Below are 22,540 nucleotides of genomic sequence, written 5' to 3' on the forward strand. Positions count from 1 at the left end.
CTATCGCATCCACATTCAATGTCTGAATCGTCTAAATTTTCCGCACAATTTTGTTATTTGCTTTTTATATTTCAAAAGCGCCGGTGAATCCAGTCTATTCAATCTTCATTCTTTTCGAAAAAATAAAACAAGTAAGCATATAGACCTACAGCGACGAATATAGTAGCGAACGAAGCTTGTTAATAAATATAAGCTTATTAATTTTTGGAAACCGCAAATATCGATTTTATCTCATAAATAGTGAAAAGTCTATCGATTCCATTATATTTTTATAGTATAATCAATAAAACGCCAGCCAGATAGCGCGGCTTATGGAAACGATAGCGATAATAGCCAAGTTTCGCTCAAAAAATCTACAGGGTGGTACGTTTATTGTCCATTTGTCGGAACAAAGTAGGGGGAAAAGAGAAACGAGCGAAAAATACAATTGCAGGGGAAAGTAATTTTGAGAATAGCCTAAAAAAAGCAGAAGCAGGTCATTGAACTTTGTTGCAAAAATCCATTCGGGATAATGCAAGTAATAATTAGCTGATGAAGAAAAAACTATTGAAGTTGACGACAGCCCTCAACCATTGCCGAGAGCTACGCGAATAATATTTCCGGTGATTTTTTTGCTCGTTATTTACGGAAATGCCTTTTTTATTTTTTCACGGTACCTGCGAACGAGGAAACGAAAGATAAAAAAAACAAAGCACGATTCTGAAGGGACCACCCCGGGTGCACACACAAATAAAGAGAGGAGAATACAGTGAAAAAATAACAGCGTCAGATGGACGATTTTATCGAACAAGTATGAAAGTGTTAGAAAGCGTTGTATATATATCTATAGGTATCTCTAAACACAAGCAAATCGTGGGGATTCTCGGAGTTGGCTGAAGAGCGCAGGGCGAGACGAGAAATTAGAAAAAAAATTAAATAAAAGAAGAAGAGGGAGAGAGAGGGAAAAAAGGAAAGAGAAACGAGAGAAAGCGAAAGCCAGGCGCGAGAGAGGATCGATTTTAGACGAAGCTCTACGATTGGTCGGGGCGTGAGCTACGTCACGGTATTGGAAAATTTTCATTGGTCGTCGAGAGGTCACGTGATGATTCTGGAAGTTTCACGTGATGGTGGTATTCTGAAAACGGTATAACGTTGCGCCCAGTCGCTCGTTTCCGTCTTCCCCAGTGCCTGTCAGCCATTGTGTAGCTCCTCTGTTCGCCGGGTCCTTTGGGTAAGTTATCACAAGATAACACCGCAGCCTTTGTCCCAATTTGATTATTTTCTCAATTATTCACGATTATCACTCGATTTTTACTCTCATTAAGCACTAACGATTGAAACTTTTTGTAATCGCTCGTTGCAAGCGATCCAAACGAATATTAGATTTGCAACTTGGATATACATTCGAGTCTCTCGTTGTTCGTAGGTTTGATTGGCGAGAGGCTACCATCGTCGTTTTCTAAGTGTGTGTGTATAGAGAAGGGTATATATATATTTATATATATATATATACACGAGTTATTACATACATACACGTACGCGTAGTTAATAGACGGGCAGACAGAACGACGAGTAGATCGGTTCGCGTTTTTAACGAAACTGATCTCTAGCGAAAATGTATAGCAACGGATATCCCAATCAAACTTCGTAAGTAATATTTCGTTATACGTTTTCCTTGTTTTTTCTTTCGCCTTGTCGGCTCTTAAAAAAAAAAAAACCCTCAAATTTTATTCCCAAAATGGAGGTGGTAGGTCTTGCACACGTTCTCTGTTGCGGAGGGGTCGATAAAATTTGTATATGTATATATAGTCTTAACATTTCGCACTTCTCCCTGCCACCGTCCGCCATTTTGTAGATCGATCTTTTTTCTAAATATGATCTAAATTTCTTATTTACGGATTTCTACAAAAATAATGTATACTCGAAAATCTTCAACCCAATCATTTCTTCCAATTTTTTTTGTTACCTTATGAATTATTGCATGAATATAGTCGTCCGTTGAACCATGGTTGAATTGCCTTAGAATTTTCCTTCAAATTACAGATTAAAATGAAAAAATTTCTTTATTGACTCTTACTCTGTTCAATTTCTCTACATAGTTGTAAGATTCGAAAGAATATTTCGATTTCAAAAATATCAAATTTTATATTCCATTTAAGAACTAGATTGTGTGGTTAAATTTTTTCCTTTTGCCATTCAAAAGACAGTGTTGACTTGCACATCACGAAAATGTAAAATTTTTTGGGGAAAGAATCTTTTCAGTTCTTATCCTTTTTTATTTTTCGACAGTTGTAAAAAAAATCTGGAAATATCTGAAAGAACCAAACATTTTGGTATCATTTAATTGATAAAATTTCTCTAATAATTTGAATCCTGTAACTTTAGTGCGTGACAGATATCATCCTACTAATTCTAGTGAAATTGAGCTGTTTTTGGAGAAAAAATTGTTTTTTTGGGTTATGGGGTTTGAGCTAAGGTCTCAATTGACGATGCGGTCAGTTACAGACCCAGGGGGAACAGGGAATATGGCAACAGGAACGGCGGTGGCGGTGGAACGTACTGGAACAGTCAACAACAAAATCAGAATGACTACGCCATGAAAAAGCAAAATCAAAAGAAATGTCCTGGCGATCAGTTGAAAAAACCAAATTGGGAGACGCCTCTGATGCCTGCAATAACAAAAAACTTGTACGTTCCGCACGCCAACGTTAGAGGAAGAACTCCAGACGAGGTGACCCAATACCATGCTGGCAAAGAAATTACCGTCAAGGGAAACAACACTCCTTTCCCTATACAAGCCTTTGAAGAAAGCAATTTCCCTGAGTACGTCATGCAGGAAATTAGAAAACAAGGATTTCAAGAACCCACCGCTATTCAGGCTCAAGGATGGCCCATTGCTCTCAGTGGCCGTGACATGGTCGGCATTGCCCAAACTGGATCTGGAAAAACTCTTGCTGTGAGTTGTTTCTAAATGTCCTTACCCGTTCCACAATTTTTGGGATTTGTATGTCCTTTTAGGCATAAATCATTTCTTCATGTATCATATTTACATCTTCCAGCTCGCATTACAGAAATATAACAGTTTTGGCTTACTCCTTAATTCTTGTAGTATTATAAAAATAATACAAAGTCAAAATCGAAAGCTTATGAATGTAAAGTCAAATCTGATCCCAAATTTCGAATCATAAATCCCACCAACGCTTTCGAATCAAATCCTTTTTGGATTTTCGGTCATCATCGAACTTGAATTTTCACAACTGAATTTGTCAACCATTGATCACACGATTGTCGATAGAACAGAAATTTACGAAAGGAATTGTGTGGGGCACTAAATTTTTAACAAAAAGGGCCCCCTAGCCTTTACTTTTAGATTCTATTCTTGAAATCATGTCAAAAAAAACCTAAAAGCTGTGTATTTTGACTGCCACAACCAGTCATTTTTGCAAGTGATCTACAGAAAAAATTTCGATTCTTGGCTCTATCTTTGATCGTTTTGTTAGTAAACTCATTTTGCAAATTAACATGCATTTTAACGATGACGACGACAATTAGCGAGCCAGATAAAACAATGAAACTTGGGACTTAAGAACGTGGATCATTCACCCAAAAAATGAAAATCTGATGTGGTTCGAATGTTCACATCAAATTCTAAAAAAAAAGAAAGAGAAACAGGTTGTGATTTTTTGTTTGGAGGGCCAATAATACAATTTCTTTGATTAAAATTTGACTTCTATCTTTGTTGAATTTTAGTACATTCTACCAGCAACGGTGCACATAAACAACCAACCGCGTCTGAATCGCGGTGACGGTCCGATCGTGTTAGTATTGGCACCAACGAGGGAATTGGCTCAGCAGATCCAGACGGTGGCGAGGGATTTCGGTTCGTCGTCGAGGATCCGTAACACATGTATATTCGGAGGATCGCCGAAGGGTCCGCAGGCACGTGACCTGGAGCACGGAGTGGAAATTTGTATAGCAACACCGGGACGTCTGATAGATTTTCTGGAGAAGGGAACGACGAATTTGCGAAGATGTACGTATTTGGTGTTGGACGAGGCCGATCGAATGTTGGACATGGGATTCGAGCCTCAGATCCGTAAGATAATTGAGCAGATAAGGCCGGACCGTCAGGTGTTGATGTGGTCGGCAACTTGGCCGAAGGAGGTGCAAGCGTTGGCAGAAGATTTCCTGACAGATTATATTCAGATAAACATAGGTTCGTTGACATTGGCAGCGAATCACAACATCCGTCAGATAATCGAGATATGTCAGGAGCACGAGAAGGAGCAAAAGTTGTCGAGTTTGTTGAGAGAGATCGGCTGCGATCGTGGAAACAAAACGATAATATTCGTCGAGACGAAAAAGAAAGTGGACGACATAACGAAAGCGATAAAACGTGAGGGATGGTCGGCGATTTCGATACACGGTGACAAATCCCAGCCGGAGCGAGATTACGTGCTGACGGAATTCCGTAACGGAAAAACTCCGATTCTGGTAGCCACGGATGTTGCCGCCCGTGGTTTGGACGTGGAGGATGTTAAATACGTTGTGAATTTCGATTATCCAAACAGTTCGGAGGATTATATCCACAGGATAGGTAGAACGGGGCGTTGTCAAGCCGCTGGTACGGCGTACGCATATTTCACACCGAACAACGCGCGTCAAGCGAAAGAACTGATATCCGTGTTGGAGGAAGCTGGACAAGCGATAAATCCTCAATTGGCGGAATTGGCTAATTCGCAACGCAATCAATTCGGCAAAGGACGTCAACGTTGGAGCATTGCGAGATCGGTGACTAATCCGAAAGACGGAATGGGCAACGGAAGTCCGAGGAGTAATTCGAGCCCCACGGGAAGCGGCTACGTCGGCGGTGGAACCGGAAGTTGGCACAATCAGCACAACTCGATGCATGATCGTGGAGCGATGATGAGACAGAACAACGGCTACGTAAACAATCGTCAAAACTCTTATCAAAACGGCTATCACCAACAATCCCAACAACATCAACCGATGAATCAACATCATCAGCAACAAGTTCAACAACAGCAACAACAGCCTCGCCACATCAACGGATATCCCCAAAACGGCTATCAAAACGGTGGCAATGGTTATCAACAAAATGGCTCCGGTGGACCAAGATATCAAGGACGCACGGGCAACAGTGGTGCCGGAAACGGTGGCGGATATCAAGGCAGCCGTATCAACAATCGTCAAAATCAAGCCTACGGAGCGACCCCCAATGGCCAAGGAATGTACTCGATGCCACCACCCTTCATCATGCCATCCGGTGGCCACACCGACACGAGTATACAGAGCCTCGTGAATAACAAATTCTTCCAGACGAACAGACCACCACCACCGCCTGCGAATCCCTGCGCCTATCAATCCATGAGCTACGGACAATTCCAGGCAGTACCACCTTACGGTTACCCTTACCCACCGACACCCGTTCAGCAGTGACGCTTCACACGAGGTAAATCAGTCGTCGGGGCTTGCGTCAAATAATTTGGCAAAAGGTAACTGGGCGGGAAAGAGCAGTGATTAAATTAAACATTTCTTTGACTATATCGAAATGGAAGAAAATACAAAAAAAAATAAATAAGGGGGAATAAAAATAAGAAATACGTTTAATTGATGCACGAAATAATTCGCAAAGAAATCGTAACGACACGTAAGATATTCGCGAGTCCCTCGAACCGCGTCCATCAATGAGAAATATAAAAGAAATACAAAATAATAATAATAATAATAATAATCACTATTATGGAACGGTGGTATTTTTTTCGAAAACATGTTTTTAAATGTAATTGTTTGTTTAAACTATAATTTTTTTTTTTCCTTAACTTTTTCTTTCTTAATATCGTATCTTTCTGGAATGCTGCCGAAAATGCTTTTGAGTGTCGATTTTTTTTTTGTTTATACAATCCGCGTATTAACGAGATAGCGATAGAGAAAAACGAACGATGATTCGAGTAAAACGGATCGTTGAAGAAAATCGTTTTTTTTTTCCTTTCGTCGGATATAAGATTGAAACGATCGTTTTGTTTTTAGGGTCGTCGGGCGGGAGGGGGGGGGGGGGGGGGGGGAAGAAAAATCTATATTTTTTTCACGGGACACTTGAGAGTAAGCTTTTTTGCACAATAATGCGCGTGTAATAATAAAAATAAAAAAAAACGATAATTGTGCCGGAACGTTTAATTCCTCATCGATTTTTTACAAGGGAGGGGGAATAAAAACGTAAAGAAAAAAAATCTTTGCGATTCGATATTCCTTGAATCGAGGATTAGGGCACATTCCAGAAACGAGTCTTGATGTAGCGTTTAGCTTGTTAGTTGAGGGTAATATTGATATCTAATATTAATAATGTTTAAAGTATGAGCAGAAAATATGAAGATCGAAAGAACGACAAGAATTAATGGTGAAAAATGAATTGAAAAAAAAAAAAGAAAAAACGAGAGAGAAAGAAAGAAATAAAAAGACTCATACAGAATATTTGGTCGTGGCCACGAATGTAGTTAAACGATGGTCATTCATAATGGTATTTGAATAGTAATCTCCTTGCGAAAAAAAAACTATGTATACTTACCTGTATGCTTTTCTGAAATGCACGAAACATATAGAAGGGGCGGGGACGTAGGGGAATGTTGAATGGGTGGGTTAGTTTAATAATTTATGATTTATTTATATATATATGTGTTTCTCTCGCGTAATGCAGATAAAGCTCCACGAAAGAAAGAAAAAAGAAAGGAAATAAGTGAAACAATACAAAATGATGAATAAAATGATGAAAAAACGTTTGAAAGAGATGAAAGAAAAAAATGAGAGAAGAATAATAAGAGATAAAGAGAATAACTCGAAAACGAGAAACGATTATAAATTGGCCTTTTGCATAAAAATAAAGCCGTGCGCGCACCCATGCTCGATTGACAGAAGGGAGACAAATGAAAAACACGAGAAAAACTAATAACGCTCGTGTAGAGTTTGAAATACACGTGTGTTTACCATGACGATTTGAGTCTCTGGATTTTTCGCCACTCGACTTATTCACGAAATATTCGAAATTGCTATGCCCCCGGTGCATTTTTATTAAGGCATCTGAAGAGGCAAATGGGTCCATATTAAATATAGGACTACGAATAATAGGAGAAGGCGATCAGATAAATTTTGTTTTTGCTTCATTGTCACGATTAGAACAAACAATAAGAACAAAGATGGATTTGTACGTGCAAAAATTGGAAAGATCGAAGAAGAGGGAGAGAGAGACTAAACGCGATATAATTCTTGAAAAAGGGGGCGCCGCCGTAGTCACATGGCTGTGCATGACAGAGCAAAGCTCAGTATCTTATTTTTGTATGGTTAAATCATTCGTTGATCGTATCAACGAACGATTAATAGTGAAGAGAAAATAAGAGTGAGAAAGCAAGCTAGAGAAGACAAAATTTAGAGAAGACGTAATAAAAATAACGAGTTTATTGAACGAAGGACAAGAAAATTGTTTAATAATTATGCAATTGGCCATCGAGTGGCCTCTCACCCTTTTTTTACGCAAAATGTCGTGCAGGCACGTGTGCAGGCTGCAATAAGGCTGAAATAAAATAGAAAAGAGTGAATTCTTGAGAGAGAGAAAGAGAGAGAGAGAGCGAGTGAGAAAGAAAATAATAAGCAAACAAATGAATCAAAGAGAAATCTCGTTGTCCGTTTGTTTTTCTGAGTTTAACTGCAGAGCGAGTTGAATTTCGACCACTTTTACGTTTAGTCATTAAAGAAGAGGGGAATTTGAAGTTGATGAAAAAAAAATAAATAAATAAATAAAGCAAAACGATACTAAACAAATCGAAGATTATATGAAGAAGAAATGAAGAAACAAACACGAAGTAACACAAGCATTACTTACGAATGTTTGTAAGCTGTCTATTAATTACGAAAATGAAAGACAAACATGATTAATAATATTACTCGCGAATTATTACCGAATACTACTGCAATCAATAACGAAATAACGATGCATCTAAACTTAACCTATACGCAACTATTAAATACTATGAGATGAAGAAAATGAAGAACAAAAAGATGTAACACATTACGAGGCTAGCAGTCCGCGCGTGCACGTTTCAAAAACACACGTTCTTATAAGCTCATACTACAGGGGGACGGGAAACTAAACATGTATTAATTAATGAATATAACAAGGAGAAAACCGTGAAAAAATAAGATTTAAAGCGTGAAAAACATTTAAAGTGAGAAACTCAAAATTCTCTATGATTTTTTTCAATCAAAGAGACCGAAGACAAATCTCGAGCGTAGTTCACACTACCGTATTTTCCCCTTCAATTTTCTTCGTTTTTTCTTCCGTTCATTATTTCTCGTAAGTAACTCCAAGAACCGCCAATTTTGCTCGAGTAACGAGACAAAAACGAGCAATTGTGCTTGATATCGTGCCACCTCCCGAAACACTTCGCACGAAACGTATAAATACTATCTAATAAATATATTGAGTGCACATTCGTCAATGCTCGATCGTGATTTTTTTCTGATATATACAAGCACGTATATATACATAAATATACATATTTTTTTATATACGTATGTATGTTTATATACGTCATGAATTATGTGTATCCTTTCATTAGTAATAATTCAAATGAATTGAGTTTTCTACGTCCGGATCTCGTAAGATTCGAAGAAAAAATCACCTCCACGAGAATATAAAAATGGAATGAAAAAAGGAAGGAAAATAAGATCGTCAAGTAAAAGTTTCGTTCGGTTTTCGTCACCTTCAATCGTTTTATTATTCTCTTCACATTATCTTTATTGTAATTGTTATTATTATGATTATTATTAGCAAACTCTGTTTTTTTTTTCTTCGTATCGTACTACGTGTAACGTTGTAACTGTATCGGTTACATACTTCGGTGTAATGTTACTCGAATCGCGGTTCCTCTACGAATAAAGAGAAGAGAATAAATTGAGAATATAGAAGAAGAGCGAGAAACACGGAGTATCTCGTTTTTGTATAACGAGTCAAGAAATCTCTTCGTCCCGCCCCCGATCTACGAGAGCCCATTGATTTAATAAAACGTGTTTTGTGCCCCCTCCCTCCCCCGCCCCTTCTCGCCGACCCAGTCGCCCCGCCGCCGTTCTCCGCGCGAATCGTTCGGAATTTGGTCCCTACACGAGAAACACCCCATTTTCGATGTTCGCGAGGCTCGAAAGAATAAAAGATTTTTGTTTTTGTTTTCCGTTTGACAGTGCGCCTCGGGCGTTTCGTCTCGATCGACGAAAAATCGAGGATAGAGTGTGATTATTAAAAAGTTGTAAAATTTTCATTCAGATAAATGAATAACCGAGCGTCGAAAAAGTCTGGAGGCTCCCGCACATTTGTGTATACCCGCTATCGAGTATTTCCGTGGTACCGTTTTCGCCCGCGCACAGACACGCGTCTCACCACCTCCGCGACGTCCCAGTTGAGTGTAATAATTTAGGTGGGGAAGAAATTGAGCGAAGGGGGATTTGAAAAATCGTAATTTCATTGGACCCTTGAAATTCTGCAGAAATCTGAAACCCTCGACCTCCCGAGGGCACGCTTCGTATTCGCTCATTCGTCAATTCATTTTTCGTAACCTTTCACCGACTTAACACCGAGAATCTTCTGTACCGTCGAGAACACGATAATTCATTGGAAATGAATAGAAACGGAAGAACATTTTTTTTCAACGAAACTTTAGCACGACGCGCGGTTTCACAGTCGTATCGATAGCGGGTGTGCGCGTAGTTCTGTGATATGTAAGATGTAGGCACATAGATGAGAATGATTTACGAAAAATCCACTGTTCTATTGTGCAACATGATCGATGAAAAAAAAAAAAAGAATAATAACGTATATATATAGGGAACGGTATCTCATCAATTTTATATATGTGGTACAATCATATCATGTTTATTCTCGATGCAAATCCTGCTGTTGAAACGGGGCAAAAAAAAGGGGAGCGGCAAAATAATAAGGAAGCGGATAAATGAGTTAAAGTGTTAAATAAAAAATGAAGTAACAGACGATGATTGAGACATTCATTTCGCGAGAGTCCTCCCACAAGACAAATCGACAAGTTTAATAAAGCGATTCACAAATGATAGGTCCAACGAAAAGAAAAATCATTTTCAAACGAGGTGGTCGAAATATTTATGACGAGAAATGAAAAGAAAAATAAAGTAATAAAAGTGGGGCAAAGACGAGGATTGTAAACTCTTCTTAAATGATAATTCTCTTATTGAACATCGATCGTTAGGGGATTTACAGAAGAAACTGCTGTAGCTAAACTAGCTGAAAAAAAAAAACAAATTATTTTTCAATATGATAAATTGAAACGAAATAGTTTCTCGCTAGGAAAAAAGAAACAAAAACAACAACAAGTTACAACAAATAAGTGAAACAAGTATTACTATTTGTCAGTAAGAAATTATTTTCTTTCAACTTGTAGGAGATATCTCGTACTCGAACAAAAGTCCCCCTATCGTGCACACGACGAAAAGAAAACTGAAACTTCACACTTTTACACTCACACAACGCCACACTCACACACACACTGAAGTGCGACAGCGCAATTAGCGTGTTGCGAACTGATGAGAAAGATAGGCGTGCTTGTTGAAAGCAAAGAAAATGGGATAAACGAAAGATGAGAAAAAACTTAGTATTTCCATGAAATTTCGAACTCAAGCTTCGATGAGAATGAGAATTTCGTGTTTATGAAAGAGAGAATAAAAACGCCCGAATTTTTCATCCGAAGCTGCAATTGTGCACGTCGAAATGAGCATTGGTCATTCTAATTAAATCCGCCAAAAAACAAACTTTAAACGAATACGAGAAGAATAAGAAGTGCATGAGTAAAATAATGATTTTGGTGCGCGTTGATTGTCGCCTCTCAGTAAAAGCCGGTGGAAGTTATGATTCATATTGTCCAACGAGATTGACGAATTGCTAATGAAACTCGAGTACCTTCAATAAACATTATGCTGAGCTCTGTGATATCGCGTACATTAAAAGAAGAAGAAAAAAACATAATAATGAGAGAGAGAGAGAGAAAAAAAAAGAAACTTTTTTAATTATTCTAAACGTAAAAATACGCATATTGTAATGTTAACGAAGTAATTATCTCCTTTATACAAGACTGAAGTAAAGAAAGATGAGGAAGAAGGAAAGAGAGAGAGAGAGAGAGAGAGAGAAAGGGAGTGGGAATACAAAAGAAAACGAGAAACAAAACCACTCGCCAATTTGTATACGAGTTTAGCAGCAACAAGTACACGTTCGCATACTGTAAAATTAATAACGAAGATAAACAAAGGAAAAAAATATCGATCTAATTGTACATCTCGTTATCTCAGAACACAATATATTTTATAACGTTATTCGTACGCCTTCTTGTAAAAGAGACTGAAGACAAAAAAATGATATTGAATTAGCACCGTTGAAATGAACGTGAAAGTGTTTTTTCGGTTAGCTTTATTTTTTTTTCATAATTTCCAAATTTTTCTACTCTTACCAGACCGCTTGGAGAAAGTTTAACGAATTTTCGTAATTTTTCACAACTGCAAGTTTTGAGCACTGCTCATAGGAAAGAAAACAAGTTTCATCGCATTTTTACGATGCTGAATTCAATTCCATTACGATAAAAAAAAAAAAAATAAAAAAAAAACGTTATCGAAGGTGCGAATACCGAAAAGGCTATAAAATAATATTGCGTTATATCTCTCGATAATGAAACAACTTTTGGTCTTGTACAATTAAATATTGAGAAACGAAAAAGTAATGTCTTGCCGATCACTGTTCGGTTTTTATTTCGTTGCACTCTCTTTATATAAATACACATAGACAAACACACGAATGCATAAGTTTTTTGCAAAAGTATGAAACTTCCCTCATTGGCACGGCCAACCTCGTTGCTCGGTTGATCCGATCATTTTTCGACGTTCGATAGAAACAAATTTTTTTAACGTATAAAAAGTATATAAGAAACGGCGGACAATCTTAGATTAGTTTTGAAAAAAAAAAATAAATAAATAAATAAATACAAAAAAGCTCTCCGAATGAGTTTTTTTCTTATAACGATTAAATTAGTTACTTGAGTTTTGTAAATCAAAAGATTCTGGCTTTTTTGTCTCTCACGCGAATTATCAAATGAAAATGAAAAATAAAAGAAATAAAAAAACGAAACTAAACAAATGATGTTTCGATAAAACAAATTGTACTATAATCTCAGCAGTGTGCTGATTGTGTGCTATGCTACTAGATTCCAACTCCTACCTTTCTCGTGCGTGTGTGACACACTATAGACACAACAGCGCGCCACGAATAACATTGGCTCTGTTTCATTTTGAAAAAAGATGAAAAAGAAAACAAAGAAATGATGAATTTGAAAAAGTAAACGTACACGAGAGCTGACAAAAATGAGCGAAAATATTACATTCGAAAGTAGTACCTGTGCATCGTTGCGACAAAATATTCTTTACTCTGTTCAATATTATAATTGTCTAATTTGTGTGTGTACACGAGAGAGCGTCGATTTTCTCGGGGATTTCTTTATAATGATAAATCTCTTAAGGAAATTCAGTTTACTTTCTCTTTTTTATTCTGTTCGTCCATTTTTCGTTCAATTATCATTTTTCCTTATTTTTTTTATTATTATAATTTTTGTTTTCCGAGGCCCGTTCAGCGAGTACTCTCTCTGTATCTCTGGAAAAAAAAAAGAAAAAATGTACAACGATGTGGTGATTTTTGCGATCGGCTAGAAAAAACAAAATGCTTCGCGTAGACATGTGTCGTTTTCTCTTGAGAATAAATGTTAAGATTTTCGAGTAAATTGAAGAAACAAATAATTTTTTCAAGATCGACTCTGACAGTGAGGTTTTGGCTCACAAACTTCGAGTTGAAAATTTTGTGTTGGTTTTTTAAAATTTTTCTTACTATCGTACTAAATTATTTCGGACTACTTGTTTGGTCCTAAATAGTTTTCACTACAAGTCCTGCTTGATTAATATTTAAAGGAGTTATCAAGGAAGAGCACATGTTTTTTCTCAAGTGCACTCACTAACACGACTATTGGGAACGTTGTATTTAGCTAGAATCTAGTCAAAATTATTGTAATGTCACTTCTGTTCGTGGTTTTATTGTTTTCATTTCGTCTCGTTGGAATTAAGCTTAAAACGAGACGTTCGATAGAATCGTCAGAATGCAAAAGAAAACCTCGTTTTTTTGCTCGAGATGATTCTCAAGACGTATATGTATCGTATAATGTGACATTTAGTAAGGTCGTCTCAGGTCTGCAAGAAAAAGAAAAAAGACAATACGTAAACAAGAGACTTGTTGAAAGAAGAAAATAATCGAGATGATCTTTTTCCTATTTTTTAATTTCTCGTTTTCGAAGGAGCCGCCTTCGTCGAATTCTCGTTGAGCAGCCGATAATTTGCTCAATACAATCAAACTCCTGAAAAGTGATATTATAAGTATAAAAAAAGGAAACGAGATTAAAGAAAAACGAGGTATTTCTCGTGTGTAAAAAAAAATTAACAAACTTGGATAAGTTTTTATATTTGATACTAGTTTACGATATGCAAGAATATTTCAATGAAACCCAATGAATTTTTGAAGTTAAGGAAATAAAAAGCACATGAGTTTTCGCGATAATGTTCCCTGGTCGTTGTCCGAGTGTTTATTCCAGTTATACTATTAAATTTTTCAAAGATGCGAGAGAGAGAGAGAGAGAGAAATGATTATTGTAAAGGAGCCTATTTATTTTTTGACCATGACATAATTTCAGGAAGACAGAAAGAGAGAGAGAAAACAACGTGATATTAAGCAATGTGTACGTGGTAATATGAATATAACAGCCGCAGCCCTCGCTGAGAACTACATTTAAAAAAAAGAGGTTTATGCCCCTCGCAAACCGTTAAAAGAAAACACTTATTGCCCCATAATAAGTAGTCACGTTATTTAAACACGAATTATCATTTTTTTCAAACGTAAAACAAAGGAGACAAACTCGTTAATAATACTAAGACCCCCGGAAGTAAGAATGTTGGACGAAAAAAAGTAACAATTAAATAATTAAAGAGAAAAAAAGAAACAATAAGGAAATACTGCTCTACATTCAAATTCTCTTCTGTAGGTTTCACTAAAGTGCATTTCTTGTATGTTATACAGTATTATGATAGAAAATAAAATGATAAACCTATTGCAATTGTGTTCAATCATTTATTATCTTCGATATTGTACGATCCTTTTCCCAATATCCTTCAAATTATACGTCGTGATTCGATTATGATTATAGTGCCTCTGAGCATTGGTAATTTTTGTGTTTTTCACATTATTCAGTGCAAAATGAAAAAATTGAAACGAATTTTCATGAATTCTTTCGGATTATTTCACTCGCCATAACGTACTAGGCGGATAAGCGATCGATATCCACGACCCGTGTTCGAGTTCACGGATGCTGACAACGACGTTGGAGTTACAAGGTCACAATAAAATATCCTCCACGGATTTAAATTACAGCTTACATGCAGCGATGTTTTTTCGAAAATTTCACCGCCTCTTTTGACGTAGTTTCATTGTAAAAATATTCTGAATATTTTATCGTCTTTTAAGCATTTCAAAAGATTTTGTAGTTTATATGAAGTAACATAATACACAGAAGTGTAGTAGTAGATGGTTAGAATATTCGCGAATAAACTGTTATTTTCCAATTAGAAAATGCCTTCTGGAAGGTTCTCGTACATTTAGGGATGCTTCAGTGATTTGAGATTTTTACTCTAATTGTAGTTCTTTTTATTCAGTATCGATTTCACTTCCAATTTTTTTTCCATGTTTTTTCATGGGCGTGTCGCGTTTTGTTTGAGGATTGAATCGATCCGACCTTTTGTGGTGGGGTTAGGAATTTGCAATATCCGGGACGATCTGGAAGGTTCCAGAATCTACAAGAAAGTTTATTTTTGCGAGAAGTGTAGCAGAAGAGTTCTCAATTTACGGAAAATATTTACGGATGACTTTCGATTACCCAAAAAATATTTTACTCGATTCTGGGAATTCACTTAACAATTCTTGAATGTTCGGACACATTCGACTGTATTCTATCTCACGTCATAAATTTTGGATCGATTCCCGAGAACGTTTGCTTTGTAAATACCAAATATTTTACAATAAATTTTTGACAATTGGATAACGAACTTCGGTCGGTCAAGAATTTAGTAAAATATATTCTTGAAACGTGATCAAATATGAATAATAAACGAAGCGATTTATCGACGAAATTATATAGCGAACATGTTGCAAGGCGCGCAACGTTCTTGCGCATGCGCACTTTGGCAACGAATCGTAGACGAAGAACGCGGAAGTGAATGGTAATCTACGGGGAGGGTTCTGAATAATTGATGTTCTTTATACAGTTTTTAAACTGAAATTCCTTATATAACATAAAATGCAAAATATTGAATAATGAATTTATTAGTAACGAATTTCTGCAACCGCGGTTTGTATTTTTAGTTTTAATACGGTGGGTCACGCTATCGAGCTACCTATAGGAGAAAGCTGCTCAAATGGTATTGGTCCTTGGATAGGAAATATAAATGCCTTAGGTTGCGATTGGTTGGAGTGGAAAATCATTACTTTGTCCAAACCTGGAAATTGCGCAGACGATTAGGAATGCGTTTGTGCGCAGCAGAGTTTGGCATTATTGCCGCTCGGCGGCGGTAGCGAGCGTTGACTCACATCCGGCATCGTAGACGATCGTTCTTTCCGTCCCTAGAAGCGGCACGGGTAAGTTGTGTCTCTCAACAAAATATTTTTAACTTCGAACAATTTGTTGTTTTTGGAGTTAGAAATTACGTGCGGAGTGGTTCTCAGAATAGCGTGACGGTTCTTAAGAACTCGGAATAGTAATCAAACGAAAATTGTTGCAGAGATCTAAGCCGCTAAGCACTTTGACAAAGTCAAGCTCTACCATCCATTTTCCAAGGGAACGAAAAGCATCAAACCCTACATCAATCATGTAAGTAATTGTGACATCTTTGTTTCGTTGGAATTTCGTTGAATTACAGTTGTTTTGTTGTCTTCTAAATGCTAACGTCAATAAATTTTCATGCTTCGTCACTACGAAAAATTCGTTGATGGCCTTGGCAGCCGAACGATGGACGGCCATTTTAATAATGACCAAACTAATGCGCATGCGCCATCTTATTGAACCACGCCATCGTGAAAAAAAAACGTGACGTCGAATTAACTTATTGAATTTTTTTATCGAAATAATTACTCCCAATTGACAACTAGTTTTCTCTACTACTTTTTCGCGAAAAGCCGCCGACGTTGTTCTATCCTCGTATTTTGGCATGACCCTGTCTCGCACTTCGACAGAGCATGAATGCTTGTACGAGGTACATAAAATGGTGAACTATGCCTTCGGTGCCCACACATTTTGTCTGGGTCCGTCTCTCAAGGTTCACTACAATTGTTTTAACATCCATGGAAGGATGGAATAACACTATTTTTATACTTGAATAATTTCAAAATAAATTGCCACTTCCAAATTGGTTTGTTCACATCTCCTTTAAATAACTGCTGTCACAGGATTTATACATATATAAGCCTATTGATGACATAGATATAACAACTGGGTTCAATTGTTGAAATTGCGTCATGCCATGTAACACTGATTTTACATTCCGATGAAAGGCAATATTTTCCTTAAACTTTATAACCACGCCTTGTTATTGAATTTTTAAAAAGACAATGAATTTTATGCACAAATTTAAGCTTCTGCCAAATATTAAATTTTTTTTGAAAAACAAGGAAAATGCTGTCAGTGTTTTTATGATTTTGCCAATAAATATGAGAAAAAAAAAGTATTGGGTACAAAGATACTCATAATTTTTTAGACTTACAATTAAATATGAATCTTGAATTAATAATTTCAATGGATTGATTGAATTATCACATGATATAAAACTGAAAATCTTGAAACTTGACAAGGGACCAATTTCTTTCGTCTGTTTAGGACTTACGGAGGTTCATCCGGTGGTTATCGTAGTGGCGGTACTGGTGGAAGTCGTGGCGGGATGGGTCAGCGTAACGGTTATGGTTCAGGTGGAGGAAACGGTGGACGTTTTGGAGGAAATAGAGGAAGCAGTAATGCAGGAGGAGGTGCGATGGGAAGAAATGGTGGAAGAGGTGGAGGTGCGGGTGGAAACTTGAGGAAACCAAATTGGGATTATGAGAATTTGAAGCCATTCAAGAAAGACTTTTACATTCCACATCCGAACGTATCGAGTCGTCATCCCCGTGAGGTCGACACATTCAGGGAAACCAAACAAATTACTTTGAAGGGTGAAAAATTGCCGAACCCCATACAATTTTTTGAAGAGGGTAATTTCCCTGATTACGTTATGCAAGGAATCAGGAAGCAGGGCTTTTCTGAGCCAACTGCGATCCAGGCTCAAGGCTGGCCAATCGCCATGTCTGGCAGAAATATGGTGGGAATCGCTCAGACTGGATCGGGCAAAACACTTGGTTACATTTTGCCTGCTATTGTTCATATCAACAGCCAACAACCACTCAATCGTGGAGACGGACCGATTGCTCTCGTTCTTGCACCAACTCGCGAACTCGCCCAACAGATCCAAACCGTCGCAAACGATTTTGGCTCGCTGTCCTACGTCAGAAACACTTGCATTTTCGGAGGTGCTCCTAAGGGCAGTCAAGCCCGCGATTTGGAACGTGGAGTCGAAATCGTCATCGCAACACCTGGACGACTGATTGATTTCCTCGAACGTGGCACCACTAATCTTCGTAGATGCACTTATCTCGTTCTCGATGAAGCCGATCGCATGTTGGACATGGGATTCGAACCACAAATCCGTAAAATCATTGAACAAATCAGACCTGATAGACAAGTACTCATGTGGTCCGCTACCTGGCCAAAAGAAGTGCGAAACTTGGCCGAAGAATATCTTACAGACTACACTCAACTGAATATTGGATCGTTGTCACTTTCGGCTAATCACAATATTCTACAAATTGTTGATGTTTGCCAGGAACATGAGAAAGAAGCAAAGTAAGTTCTTTTTTTCCATTATTCCTTGAATTTTTATTTCTTTTTCATTTTTTAATAAATCATATTCAATTTGATATGTGGTACTATAAATGATTGAACGTTTATTAACTCGATTTGTTGAAAAAACACGTTTCCTTTTGATCTCGTCTTTTTCATGATGATACACTTCTATGAATCACAATGATTATTACACCATATATCAACCTCTAAGAAGAACTGAACATGATCTCAAGATCACAAATGAATTGTCACATGATTCGCATAGGATTAACAAGAAAATCATAATTAATCTTCTAGGTTGGGAACTTTACTCCAAGAAATTGGTAATGTAAATGAGGACGGTGGAAAGACAATTATTTTCGTTGAAACGAAGAAAAAAGTAGAGAACATCACAAGGAACATTCGTCGTTATGGGTGGCCTGCAGTGTGCATGCACGGCGATAAGTCACAACAGGAACGCGATTATGTTCTCAGAGGTAAGGATGAAAAAAAAACTTTCTATAATACAAAGTTTCTTATTTTCTCAAATTATTTGTCTTTCGTTATTGTGAACGTTCGCTTGAAAACAATGAAAAAATTTTCCTTCAAAGATTAATGAGAATGGAAAGGAGAACGTCACAATTTTATCAATAATTTTGAAAAGTAATTTGGAATTTATGAAACAATTGAGATCACGATTGCAGCGAATAACATATTTTATTATAAGTAATATTAATCGTCGTAACATCATTTTTGTTCATTTTTCTTTTTAAGAATTCAGAAACAAGAAAGGCTCGATTCTTGTAGCTACGGACGTGGCTGCCCGTGGTCTGGGTGAGTTGGAACCACCAAGTGTTCTTTTAAATATTTTCCATTATTCAAGGGTTGTGAAAAGGGAAGGGGGTTGAAAGGATGAAAAACAAAGAGAGTAAAAAAGATCATGATGCATTCGTGTGGGTGTCGTGGTGGATTACAAATCCGTTGGGCTGTTAGATCATTATTAGATTCTTTCGGATGGAAATGGAGGACGAAAGGGTGGCGATGTAGCACAGACTGGTTATATGAAATGATGCCTCACTATTTGAAACTTGCGAGTAATGGTTTGCAGATTTTGGAAACTTTCCGATCTCGCCGAGACGCTTTCTCCCAAGAAAAAATAAGAAGCAAAAAAACAAACATTCAATTTTTCCAACGAATCATTGAGCTTTGAATCTTTTTTTAAAAAGGAAGTATTTCTTCGAGTTCAGGCACTCTTGCAGTTTATTCAGCAGATTTAAAAAAAAATGGTACAATCGATTCTGATTCGTAGGCTAGAAAAGTGATCATTTAAACTCGAACCTTTGTTGTGGATCGTCGTGGATCAATGAAGCAAAAAAAAATAGGGAATTCTAGAATAAGCAAATTGATAACGCAGAAAAACTTCATTCCTTGAGCAGAAACTTTTAACCGGAGCTCGTATAAAACTGAGAAATTTTCTTTATAAACATTGCAGAAGGAAAAAAGTGGGTGAAGGGGAGAGAAAAAGGAAAGGGAGAGAAATAACGAAAGTAACGTAAAGCAGTACTTAGAAGTTAAGTGTGGGCATCTGATAATTTATGTTAATCAGTCTGGTTGTCCTTTGTTTCAGAGGCACATGGTGCACAGATTGTGTTGAGTGCGCAATGAGCAAAATAAGAATCGATACCGATACGTGGTCGGTATATCGAAGCAAATAAAACATGGCTCACTCACTGTCTGTGCTCTAGAAAAGAGCTATATATGCAAGTGGATATATAGACGATGTACATGCGCAATTCAAGTACACTTGAAAACAAAAAGAGAAAAAAAGAACATGTACTCAAAATGTGCCTCTGTGTACAGCCTGTGTACCACACGAATATTTAAGGTGGTGCCCGGGTACTGTTACGCTCGTTGGCTGTGGGATAAAAAAAAAAAAAAAAAAAAAAATACTCACCATAGCCAATGTTCATCCGGTGCGGACAACAATCTTATACGATTTTGCTACTATCGCTACTCGATGAGGATCTCTCCGTAATAGAAAAACAGGACTATTACGAGAACTTTGTGAAATTCCATTCAAGAATATCACATCCTCGGGAAGCGATATATTATGAGTATCCGCTCGCATCGCAATTGTTCAATGTTCAGCGGTTAACAGGGTTTGTATTTATCATGAAACCAAGCCTACCACTCATTCATACATACACACACACACACACACACACACGAGCTTCTAGTTTATATTTATTCTTTTCAACATTCATCAAACATACAATTTTTTTCTTTTGTATCACGTTGCCCAAATCTTTCGAGTTCTCTCGCTGGACTTCAACAAGTCCCGGATATAATGTCCTATCGGACGATTATCTGGTGCTCAGTTCACTATTTTTGCGACTTGAGCTCTAAATTTCTTCAAGATATTATCATCTCCGGATAATTCGAATCTTCCAGCAACTAGTTTAAACACGAGGATCTTTCTTTTACATAACACAATGGGATGAGTAAGAAATCTTGAATTGGACACCCTCTTGTCTCTCCTATCGGAGATGGAACATTTCCATTTATTTTCTGTACTGCTTTAAACTCGAAAGAGAGAAGCGGACAACGAAAAATCAGCAATTCGCTGTTGAAGTTATTGAGAAAAATTTCAATCTGAAAAACATTTGAAATGAAAATAATAAACGATGCGCAAATACTCTTTCCCTTTCGCGGCTAACCGTAACCCAATTCGCGGCAAAGGCATGTTTTTTTTTTTTTTTTCTTCAAAATCCTTACGAGAGTCGGTCAAGCATCGTCCCCATATTCTATAAAAAAAAAAAAAACATTCACATCTCCTCAGACGTTGATGACGTGAAGTACGTGATCAACTTCGATTATCCGTCGTCGTCCGAGGATTACATCCACAGGATTGGCAGGACAGGACGGTCCGAAAGTACAGGCACCAGCTATGCCTTTTTCACACCGCAAAATGGTCGTCAAGCTAAGGATCTCATCAATGTACTGCAAGAGGCTAACCAAGTCATCAACCCCAAACTTTCGGAACTCGCTGCGAGAGGCGGAGGTGGCGGTTATGGAGCGAGAAGTGAGAATTTTTTTTTTTGTTGGAAATTGGTCTAGATATGAGAGTTTATAAAGCTGTGAAATGATTCTTTGAGCTGAAATTTTGATCTTTTGTTATCACAAAACTGAATTTAATTCAAGGATATTTAATATTTAATAAATTAAATTATTTTTCAGACCGTTGGGGCTATGGCGGAAGTGGACGGGGAAGGGAAAATTCATTTTCGGGAGTGCACAAACGTTTCGACAGCGGACGAAGCAACGGATTCAACAGTTACAGTTGATTTAATGGATCAATATCTTAGGCCGAATGAATGAGCAGAATGTGAACCACTTGAGATCGACGATCACCGACTAATTTCGATTAGATTTTAAAGAAATGCAAAAATGAAGAATCACATCGCAAAAAACGTCTCAAATGGGGTTCCGCGTTGATATTCGTCGTTCAATTGCTCGGCCATCAATTAAAACAATTCTTATTTATATTTCTCTTAGCTTTTGTTACGTCTGGAGCTCCGCTGTCGATTCTAAACCGAATTTAGATCATCTTATGTGAAAAAAAAAAAAACAAATGGACATGTCGAGAAGTTCGTTTTTATCCACTGTGTGTATATGGACGAAGCATTTTGTAATATGGGAAATTCGGGAAAAAAATTGGCCAGTTAAATGCTATATGAAGACAGAATTTTTAGCAGCATGGTGATTCATGACGATCCCTGAAAGTCTTTCGGTGAATTCGAGATTTGCTTTTTCATTTATGTTCGCTAATCAAAATTTTAAAACTCAATCCAAAAATCTGTCGATCGAGTATTTACGAGGTTTAATCGTAATTTGCAGAAAAAACTTGATATTTTGTTAAATTCATTTGTGGTAAGAAAATTTTACGTCGGTCCAATTTTTCCCATATGTCAAAATGACTATCGTTCGGTTGATAGCCAAAATAAGAGGCATGGACCATTGAAACACTTCAGTATTCATTCCAAGTTTCTGGAATGGTCAGTATCGCTTCAGGTCATTGTGACAAATTTACCGATTTTTTTCCCGATTTTTCTTTTGTTTTCACGTTTCGAATCTTAAATCAGATTGTTTACATCGATTGTACGATCGATTTATGTTTCACGATAAAAGAAAAAAAGAAAAAATTTGTGGATCCCAAGCGTCTGACCAAAATCAAGGTACAATTGATCTGATGGGGTCTTCACGACCCTTATGTGACAACATTCTGTTAACAATATGATAGCCTTTTTCGTGCCGTGTGCAACACTTCGATGAGAACTTATCTCGTTTACGAATGTAACGCAAACGTGAAAAAAATGAAAATAAACATTATGAAAAAAAATTATCCATTAATGAGTGACATTTTCTTTTATATTCGTTTTCTCAATCCTGTCATTTTAGCAATGGATATGGAGTTGCTTGGGAGGAGCAAT

At 37.2% G+C, this 22,540-nt stretch overlaps 2 protein-coding genes across 4 annotated transcripts; both read left to right on the forward strand.

Moving 5' to 3' along the window:
* The first annotated feature begins 1,115 nt into the window (after nt 1-1,115).
* Nucleotides 1,116-14,207, forward strand: LOC122413809 (DEAD-box ATP-dependent RNA helicase 20-like). Of its 2 annotated transcripts, none has more exons than XM_043424411.1 (4): nt 1,116-1,210; nt 1,406-1,626; nt 2,479-2,935; nt 3,730-14,207. In XM_043424411.1, the coding sequence occupies exons 2-4, from the start codon at nt 1,595-1,597 to the stop codon at nt 5,437-5,439; spliced, it is 2,199 nt and encodes a 732-aa protein (XP_043280346.1). In that variant the 5' UTR covers nt 1,116-1,210; nt 1,406-1,594; the 3' UTR covers nt 5,440-14,207. The 2 variants fall into 2 exon arrangements, with proteins under 2 accessions (XP_043280346.1, XP_043280347.1); XM_043424412.1 differs by having other exon boundaries at nt 2,485-2,935.
* A 1,502-nt stretch (nt 14,208-15,709) lies between these two features.
* LOC122414107 (ATP-dependent RNA helicase p62-like) lies at nt 15,710-22,452 on the forward strand. Of its 2 annotated transcripts, XM_043424978.1 has the most exons (7): nt 15,717-15,781; nt 15,925-16,013; nt 17,016-18,071; nt 18,369-18,547; nt 18,825-18,884; nt 20,890-21,132; nt 21,288-22,452. In XM_043424978.1, coding segments are annotated over exons 2-7 (1,647 nt in total). In that variant the 5' UTR covers nt 15,717-15,781; nt 15,925-16,011; the 3' UTR covers nt 21,395-22,452. The 2 variants fall into 2 exon arrangements, with proteins under 2 accessions (XP_043280915.1, XP_043280913.1); XM_043424980.1 differs by lacking the exons at nt 20,890-21,132; nt 21,288-22,452 and adding an exon at nt 19,678-20,808 and having other exon boundaries at nt 15,710-15,781.
* The last annotated feature ends 88 nt before the right edge of the window (nt 22,453-22,540 follow it).

The sequence above is a fragment of the Venturia canescens genome, chromosome 7, assembly GCF_019457755.1.
Source record: "Venturia canescens isolate UGA chromosome 7, ASM1945775v1, whole genome shotgun sequence".
NCBI lineage: Eukaryota > Metazoa > Arthropoda > Insecta > Hymenoptera > Ichneumonidae > Venturia > Venturia canescens.

What these genes read in the sequence shown, in the direction of transcription:
- LOC122413809 (XM_043424411.1), top strand. Translation starts at nt 1,595, where the DNA reads ATGTATAGCAACGGATATCCCAATCAAACTTC. An exon ending in GGATATCCCAATCAAACTTC is followed by an intron (nt 1,627 to 2,478) that starts GTAAGTAATATT and finishes CGATGCGGTCAG; the next exon opens with TTACAGACCCAGGGGGAACA. An exon ending in GATCTGGAAAAACTCTTGCT is followed by an intron (nt 2,936 to 3,729) that starts GTGAGTTGTTTC and finishes GTTGAATTTTAG; the next exon opens with TACATTCTACCAGCAACGGT.
- LOC122414107 (XM_043424978.1), top strand. An exon ending in GAACATGAGAAAGAAGCAAA is followed by an intron (nt 18,072 to 18,368) that starts GTAAGTTCTTTT and finishes TTAATCTTCTAG; the next exon opens with GTTGGGAACTTTACTCCAAG. An exon ending in TGGCGGTTATGGAGCGAGAA is followed by an intron (nt 21,133 to 21,287) that starts GTGAGAATTTTT and finishes ATTATTTTTCAG; the next exon opens with ACCGTTGGGGCTATGGCGGA.